Source organism: Haplochromis burtoni, unplaced genomic scaffold, assembly GCF_018398535.1.
Source record: "Haplochromis burtoni strain Fernald_Lab_line unplaced genomic scaffold, NCSU_Asbu1 Contig_134, whole genome shotgun sequence".
Classification (NCBI taxonomy): domain Eukaryota; kingdom Metazoa; phylum Chordata; class Actinopteri; order Cichliformes; family Cichlidae; genus Haplochromis; species Haplochromis burtoni.
The window spans coordinates 833597-842907 of NW_024582495.1; the positions used below are offsets into that span (position 1 = coordinate 833597).

The 9311-nt window shown below is 41.0% G+C and overlaps 1 protein-coding gene across 1 annotated transcript; it reads right to left on the minus strand.

Annotated features, from left to right (window-relative positions):
* Position 1: 1 nt before the first annotated feature.
* On the minus strand, positions 2–7845 carry LOC121815107 (voltage-dependent L-type calcium channel subunit alpha-1D-like; the record flags this gene model as incomplete). Its single annotated transcript, XM_042224281.1, has 16 exons — positions 7576–7845; positions 4768–4907; positions 4525–4670; positions 4059–4211; positions 3779–3975; positions 3566–3669; positions 3274–3416; positions 3118–3186; positions 2967–3033; positions 2838–2864; positions 1976–2136; positions 1635–1860; positions 1329–1536; positions 1077–1197; positions 889–961; positions 2–83 (listed from the first exon to the last, which is right to left on the minus strand). Coding segments are annotated over exons 1-16 (2133 nt in total), but the record flags the coding sequence as incomplete, so codon positions are not given.
* Between the last annotated feature and the right edge of the window lie 1466 nt (positions 7846–9311).

Here is a 9311-nt window from a genome sequence, read left to right on the forward strand (position 1 = left end):
AGATTTCAAAGTTCCTTGCCCCTGCATCTTCATCCTCTTTCTCTTCATCTTCATCCCACTCTTCTTCATCTTCCTTTTTCTCTCTGAATAAATAAATGTTCATACACTACTGTTATGCTTCAAATAACATTTTATATTGAATACACTGACGCGTAAATGCAGCAGAAATTAAAAGAACGTGTCGCCATTTCCTTAAGCATATTGAACCAAGCTGCAACCTACACAGCTGACCTAAACTCGATGTGGGAGGGACAAAAACTGGGACGGGGGATGGTATGTGATAATGATACAAAAATGCATTATGACCAAACATCTACACTTTGGTCATGTCTGTTTAAAGGGTATTGTTCCCAAAGTCATGGGATTTGCTCAGATGCAAGAGAGAGAAGAAGCTTTCTCACAGCTTTCTGTATGTATTAACACAGATCTGAATGCTCCAGACCAGGGGTAGGGAGCTTTAATCCTCGAGAGCCGGTGTCCTGCAGGTTTAAGATCTCACCCTGGGTCAACACACCTTAGTTCATTACCAGGCCTCTGGAGAACTCCAAAAAATGTTGAGGAGGTAATTTAGCCATTTAAATCAGCTGTGTTGGATCAAGGACACATCTAAACCCTGCAGGACACCGGCTCTCGAGGCCTGGAGTTCCCTGCCCCTGCTCCAGACCAAACTACTAAGCTTTTTTAAAGAGGTGATGAGATTCGCTGATGCTGAGTTAATCAGTTCCATCTGATTAACTTGTTGCTACTTATCCTCTTAATTGCTATGGAAGGAGTAGGGAAGAGCTGTGAAATATTTGTGTATATAGTCCCAGAGAGGGACATAATGCTGAGTTCACAAATTTGGGTGACTGTAGCTACATCCATCTGCAGTCTATATATCAAACTTACTCGACTTTTTTCTTCCCACCACCTCCTGCCAAGTTGTCCACAGCGATAGCCAAGAAGACATTAAGCAGGATGTCTGATCACAAAATTAAGGAATTGCTGTTTATTCCTTTTGAAATGAAAGACCTAATTTAATATTTAGACTGTTCTAGCTGATATCATTGCTGATAATCATTTGCTGAAAAGGATACAGTTACCACAGACAAAGAGGATGACAAAGTAAATGCACACCACCATGTTAGGGAATATTGGCCCTCCGTATGCCATAATGCCATCGTACATCACAGCGTTCCAGTCCTCTCCAGTGAGGATCTGTAACAAAAGTCCATCCGAGATGAACAAGAAGGAATTCAACAGACAGAGGGAAGGAGATCTAATCAATACCATAAACAGAAATGCTAAGCAGTGAGCATAAGAGAGAGATGTTTGGAGATGTAAATCACCTGGAAACATGTGAGCAGCGCCTGAGGGAATGAGTCAAAGGTGCTTCTTTTCATCTGAGTCTCATCAAAGTTGAATTTGCCTCCAAACAACTGCATACCCAGCAGGGCGAAGATGATGAGGAAGAGGAAGAGCAGAAGCAGAAGGGAGCAGATAGCTTTCATAGAGTTGAGCAGTGAAGTGACCAGATCAGACAAGGCAGCCCAGTGCCTAAAAATGACAGGACATCATGACCACACATCAGGATGGGCAGATAGGGCATGGAAATTTGTAGTTCCCTTCTCACGTAAGGTTTAATCACTAATTACCGAGTCATCTTAAATATCCGGAGCAGTCGGATGCAGCGTAGCACCGATATGCCAATGGGCGGGATGACTTCGAATTCTACGAGGAGTGTCTCGAGAATACCGCCACACACAACAAAGCAATCAAAGCGATTGAACAGCGCCATAAAGTAGATCTGCAGACCAAAGGCGTACATCTTCATCAACATCTCCAGAGTGAAGAGAAGCAGCAGGATCTTATTGGCTCGCTCTGAGGGACAAAAAAAGTAACATTTGTTCTTATATCACTGACTCATTCAGAATCAAAGCATAAAGATGGTTGGGATCACAGGTTAGAATAAAAAATGGGCGGGGCTATTTATTACCTTGCATTTCGGTGAGCCATTTCGGCTGCCCGTAATGCTCTGAAGCGCTGGCCACAGTGTTGAGAAACACCAACAGAAGCACCAACCAGTAGAAGTTAGTGGTCTTTACTGCAACGCGGCAGTTCTTCCTGAGAGTGTGATTCAGCTGGCACAGCTGGTCACTAAAGAAAGTGTAGAATGAACATCTTTACTGCACGCATACTAGACATGTACAGTCAAAAAATATTAATATGACGTAGCACAATCCCACCACTGGCCTCAGTACTGAGTGATCCCACTCTGGTCTACAAGTTCTAACCACTTACAGAATATTTAGGAGGGAAGAAATTTCGCAAGCTGATTTGTTTCATTGGTGTCATCCTTCTATAGTTTGAGCGTGGGCTCAAATTCAGTGAGCTCAATTTTTCAGTAAGTTTGTAAAGGCACACTGCATCATTAGTTGATTGATTTTATACACCTGTCATAATGGGACTGAAAACGCCTTAATTCAAAGATTTATAGTTTTTGTAGACTGCACCCACAAATTAATTTATCTGGTTTGAGTTTTCTTTATTTCCAATTTGTGTTATTTTCACATCCTGTGTATAGTACTTTATGTTACCAGCTCTCATTTAGCCAAAATTTGTGTTTAGCATTTAGCGTGCAAGCAGGAAAACCACCTGTGCCTGCCTGAGCTGTGATAAAATCATGATATCATTTTTATTTTTCATAATTATTTTACCATTAACTTGAAAAGAAAGTCCTCTTTGTTTCAGGTGTGAAACAATGCATCATTTATTTAAACCCACTGAGCCTAAAGTTATGGATAATTCAGTGAGAAACATATCTTCTTGTAGTGTAGTACGTCTTCTCTTATTCTTACCAGAAACTATTGGCCATCATCTTTGCCCTGTGAAAGAAAACAAACAAGAGAGGAACATTAATAAAATGACACCATCTCCTCTACAGAAAAAAATGATTTAAAACAACGTTGACCTTTTTGTTTCCTTACATGAGAGACGCACAGAAGCCACTATCATCATCCAGGTATGCTATATCATCATCAGAGTCTGACTCTGCTGAATGCACACACACATACTGGCTGTTAGAGATAATCACGTAAAATGAAAAATAATAACAGCAACAAGCAGCAGCTATCATACCTCCTCCATCCTCACTGTGCTTATACCAGCCAAACTTCTTCATCATCTTTTTCTTTGCAATTGCAGCACCTTCAAAGACACATAGAGGCAGATTAGTATGTACAAATGTAAGGATTTGAGAGTTTATATTTGAATGTAAATGTTCTCCTAACTAACGTTTGTTTCCTTCTTCGTCCACATCCTCGGCCTCTATGAGCCAATCCATGTATCCTATCATGTCCTCCTCCATCTGCTTGCTCTCCTGCGCCTTCTGCAGCTCACCACGAGCGACGGCCTTCTCTCTTTCTTTAGAGAACTCTCTGTGCTCATAAATACAAGTACATACTTAATAACAACAGGAAAACCATTAGGGACATATGCGGTAGATTCATTTTAAAGTATCGCCTTTGTTTCTCATTGCACAATTCACGCAAAGGAAGTTGAAACCTGCAGTGCAGGGACTACCCACCCGCTCAACACACCCAATACAAGGTTGATAATGAAAAATGATCCAAAGATGACCAGAGAAACAAAGTAAATCCATGGGATCTCATAGCCAATAGCATCATTCATCTGCACAGAGACAAAGGCATAAAGAACTGATAAGTATCGTCAATCAACAAAGGAAAACAAAAGAAAAAATGGAGCTTGAAAACTGTGATCTAGCAATATGTATGTGTACCCAGTAGAGTACATCTGTCCAACCCTCCATAGTGATGCACTGGAAAACTGTCAGCATGGCAAAGAAGATATTGTCAAAGTTTGTGATCCCTCCGTTGGGGCCCTCCCACTTGCCCCTGCACTCAGTCCCATTAGTGACACAGAAGCGGCCGTTCCCAGCAAACGCACAAGGTGTTGGGTCATCCTCCACCATGAGACCTGGAACAGGAAACAGCAAGAGACCAAAAGGCTTTGAGTCTAGAAATCAATGACATATGGAAAATCCACAGAATGACACAGACCTGTGCTCATGAGGTAGCACGTCTTGTGCATCCTCCCGATGAAAAGCTCCAAGCCGATGATGGCGTAGATTATGATGACAAACATGACCAGCATACCAATGTGGAGCAGGGGCACCATGGCTTTCATGATGGAGTTCAACACAATTTGTAAACCTGACAAGACAAACACCAACGTTAACCACAAAAAGGCAGAAAAAGAGGAGGAAGTTTAAATAACAAAATTAAATTTGACCTTTTAAGATTAAAATGAATTTTTGCTTTGATGAAGAATTTGTATAGATGTGAACAATAAAACAAAAAATGTTAAGAACACAATTAAAATATATCTAAAAAGAACAAAATGTTGAAAATAATAAATAATAATAATAATACTAAAAATAAATAAGCTGCTTTGTCTTTTCCCCCCCTCAGTGCAAGCCTTCACTTCATACTAATATCCCAACAAAACTAATTGTAGTTGACGCACTTGGCACTCCAGACACAAGTCGAAGTGGTCGTAACACTCTGAACGCTCGGAGAGCTTTGACATCCAGGCCTCCAGGTTTTCCTGCAGCATGATGGGCCTCACCGGGCTTGTGATCTGTCATTGCTTCTGCCATCACACTGAACAACCTGCAGAGTCAGAAAATAGCCCCTGCATTTGACTTTTCGTACTAACAATACAACATTCGTGGATGCAAATTGTGACTTTATAAAGTACACAAAATACCCAACAATGACGATAATGAAATCAAGCAAGTTCCATCCGCTGCGTATGTAGGCGCTCGGGTGCATGACTAAGCCGTAGGCAAGAATTTTAGTGAAGGTCTCAATGGTGAAGATGACGAGAAAGACGTACTCAACTTGTTCCTGAGAACAAAAGAAAAGGTAACACGGGGATGGTTAAGTAAAATTGGAAAGACCTTTTACAGACGGAATGTGAAAAAAATGGACGAAAACTAAAGAAAATGTCAAGTTATTGTTAGGGCTGACATTTAGAGGCTGTTATTTCTTTTTATCACACATTGCAACTGGTTTTTACTCCTGCCTAATGCAAAAAACAACCTGTGCAGTCATTAAGAGCTGATACTGTTGGCTTTCTAACCTCTTAACCCACTGTCTAACACACGCATAAGTCTGCCAACAGATCCCTTTTCTGTAACCTTCAGCTTAAAGCTTCTAATCAGTGTCACTGTCACTGGGACTTTACCTCACGCTGACACTATAATCCAGGAACGAAGTGCTTTAATATAAGAAGATGGAGCTTGGAAAATCTGTAACCTCCCCCAAAATCTGATCCAAAAGTTATGATGATAACGGATATAGTTAAGTCTCCAATGAAGAATATCTTCAACTGTCCGCTCTGTGAAATCTAACAAAGAGATCTACTATCGTCTATCCTGCTGCGACTGTGTGTCCACTACACATTTGACTAAACGGGTCTGAGCTCAAACTCAAATACTGAATCAGCTGTTATCTCTCTGCAAACAATGTCAGGATTAGGTCAAACAAAGCAAAATTATTGCATGACTTATTTTATAAATGTATTAAGTTATTATTTAGTCATAGGAATCTTTCATGATTAATAGAACTTGCTTACAATGTGACAACAATATGACATTTTATTCACTGGAAAAAGAGATCAGAAAAAAAAACAGAGTGCTGGAAGGAAAGAAGAGGCAGATGGTTGGTGTTTAGGTAAGTCATGATCCCAGATAGATGTCACGTCAATGAGGTTGTGGCACAACTTTTTCCACGCTAACGCATCACCATCCACCAGAACACCAGACATACTGACTGAACTAATAAAATAATGACTGATAATACATATCAGGCATGTGTGTCTCAGATAGATAATGGTCACGCTCACTGCACTACCACCAATATGAATGAATGAATGGAATCAGTCACTTATATTCGATCCAACAATGAAAATGATTTCAGGGAGGCAAAGGGAAATCTTCTTACTGAGAGTAAAGCTGTAGAAACCAGGAACAGAAAAGCATAAAAATTGTAAAAGAAGATCAGACATGTCATCACATGACAATACAAAGTGTTAACCTTGTAATATTTTCAAGGCTCGAGCCTCCTTTCTGAAGTCTGATGAAGGCAGCTCTATATGATCAAAGCACCAGCGTCTCTTTGACGTTTATAGATAACAAGACTTCCTCCATGTAAGATCTTTCATCAAACATTTTTTCCTCTTCACACGTCCTCCAACGATATGATCTCTTCGTCTATTTGACTTTCTGACACCACTGCCAAGTATCCACAGATGTGTCTCAAAAATGAATAAATCTGTCATGTATCCTACAAATTAAGAAGTAAAGGTGAGGCACTGTTAAAGACGTAAATTCACTTTCCTTCCTTCCCTTCTGTGTAGTGTTACAGACCTTCTCCTTTCTACACTAAGTTGGGTTTCCCTTTGCAGGAGTCAGGATGCCTGAAGTATAGTCCTCCACACAGAGGTTAAATAACGAGCTATGCATTGTCTACCATTCCTCTTGCATGCCTTGCCCCTGCTTAAATGTCTAAATAAATACTTTCTCTGCAGACTAAGTCTAAATTGTGCACTTGTTGGAGTCTTCATTTAATAGTAAGGTTTTAGACTTCTGCATGGCTACATCTCTTTAAAGGCTCTCACCAGTTGCCCACAAAACTAATATGTCCTCGGGGACCTGTTTTCCTGGCCACTAAAGTAAAAACCTAGCAACTCAACAAGTGTCAGCGTGTGGGAACTGATGTGAACCAGAGTGGCTGGTATCTGTGTTTGACGAGTAGGGTTATTTTGTTAGGTAACAGGGTAGGCATTTGGACAAAAGCAGTTAGAGCTGGGCATACCGGCCTTAATGTTTCTAGATTAGAGATGCCATCAAAACAACTAAATAAAAAAAGTGTGCCAGTTTGTATCACATACAGAAGGTGTTCAGTAAGTTATTCACTATCAAGCTGTTTATTCATATCCATGTGTCCAAAAACATATCTTTGACCCACACTATCATCTATGATCTGGCATATAGTGTACAGGGTGGGCCATTTATATGGATACACCGTAATAACATGGGAATAGTTGGTGATATTAAAGTCCTGTTTGTGGCACATTAGTATATGTGAGGGGGCAAACTCCTCAAGATGGGTGGTGACCATGGTGGCCATTTAGAAGTCAGCCATCTTGGATACAACTTTTGTTTTTTCAATAGGAAGAGGGCCATGTGACACATCAAACTTATTGGTAATGTCACAAGAAAAACAATGGTGTGCTTGGTTTCAATGTAACTTTATTCTTTCATGAGTTATTTACAAGTTTCTGACCACTCATAAAATGTGTTCAATGTGCTGCCCATTGTGTTGGACTGTCAATGCAACCCTCTTCTCCTGCTCTTCACACACTGATAGCAACACCGCAGGAGAAATGCCAACACAGGCATCCAGTATCCAACATTCCCATTTTATTACAGTGTATCCATATAAATGGCCCAACCTGTATATTTTTGGTGGCTTTGTTAAATTATTTTATATTTGTTCACTGAACACTTACTAGTTTGTGGTTGGTAGGGTTGGAATCATCATCTGGAAACGGCTTGGTGACACCCATGGCCACACAGTTGGCAAAAATGGCAAGAAGAATGAAAATGTCAAAGGGCTTGCAGACTCTAGTTAAGGCAAGAGCGGGCCTTGTGAATGTATCTCTCCAGGAAAAATAGATGAAACAAATGATTATTAATGAATGTGCGTCATATGCAGGATTAAACATACACAAACCAAAACACACTACATGTGCAGAGACAAACACAGCAACTCTCTCAGAGAAAAGGATATTTCCACTCCACCAGGGCCAGCGCAGCCATCCGGATGGGGTTGCTAAGGGTGAGGCAGCAAAGAGCTCGGGGGGCCCTGAGGGCAGACTTGTTTGCCTGCATCGCCTTCTTGGCGCCCCCTCCTCTTTTCCTGACCGAGCCAGTTGACCCAAGGGTGTCTGATTTGCCTGCATCGCCCCCAGGGAGGGCATCTGAAAATAAATAAGTCAATATATACATAAAGATTAAAAAGGAAGGGTGAAAATGCGCATTTTCACACACAGTGAATGTTAGCTCTGTTGGGCATGGGTTGAGTTGTTTTATTGTAAGTAAGGATATATACATGCAAGGTAATTGTTTCTTTTGTTTTGGGGAATAGATTCAGTGTAAAAAAAATTAAAATTTTAAAAAAAAAAGCAAGTTAAACAATGTTTTGTCCAGTTCCAGTGTGCATTTGCACACAGTTTCAAGTCATGTTACTCTAGCATTGCTTATGTGAGCTCAGATTTTATTATCTAACACAATTAGGAAAGGATTTGACATGTGGCTGTGGCAACAGGGAGGTATTCTGTCCCGGAGGCCTCATATTATAAGACCAGATGTGACCTACTTCTTTAGTGGGAGCAGCGTGGCACTTAGCCCAGCCCTATCCCCAAGTAGACCCACGAACACCTGTTGACAAGGCACTGCACAGAGAATAAGCCTGAGGGTACTTTTATCATCCCATCCGTGAACAAACTAAACGAGCAGCCAAGACATAAACTGTCTGCCCTAGTAAGAAAACTTTGAATATGAGACCAGCTGTGCATTTTCTGGTTATTATAAAAGCCCTTTTTTATTTTACTAGTTAGGTTTTGTTACTTTTCAGAAAAGCGTCATGACAAAAATGTTTATGCTCATCTTACGTTTGTCTGTTCCCACTCAGAATAGCTTTACAGTGCAATAAAACATAGCGAATGTTACGCGCGGAGGTATACTAAACACATTCCTGAAAGGCTGACAGACCATACCTTTCTTTGCCGGGTCCATTCTCACAGGTTAACGCCACGAAATCACTGAAGAAAACGCACCATCAACTCCTCACAAAATCTGTGATGCGTAATGGATCACAGATTTGAATTTGACCCCCAAAGAGAGAAGGGAAAAAATAAGGACCATCTGTAGCCTGTCATTTCATATCCACATGCAGAAAGCCGGTGCAGCTCAGAGGCTGCGGGCCATTCTGCTCACCGCCAGTTTGTAGCCCATAAATCCAATTAAAGCCGCTTTCTGGTCATTTCTTGCGGTGTGTAAATGAAGACTGCAATTAAGTTTATCTATGCGGGCACACAACGGTGAGGAGTATTAAAACAAACGCGTGCATATATTCGCGGCGGCCAGCCGTCAGGATTAAAGTAGCTGAGCCGTTTAAAAGGATGACAAGGGAAATCTTTCAAGGGGAAGGTGGAGGTGGAGAAACTCTCCGGCTCTGTGGGAC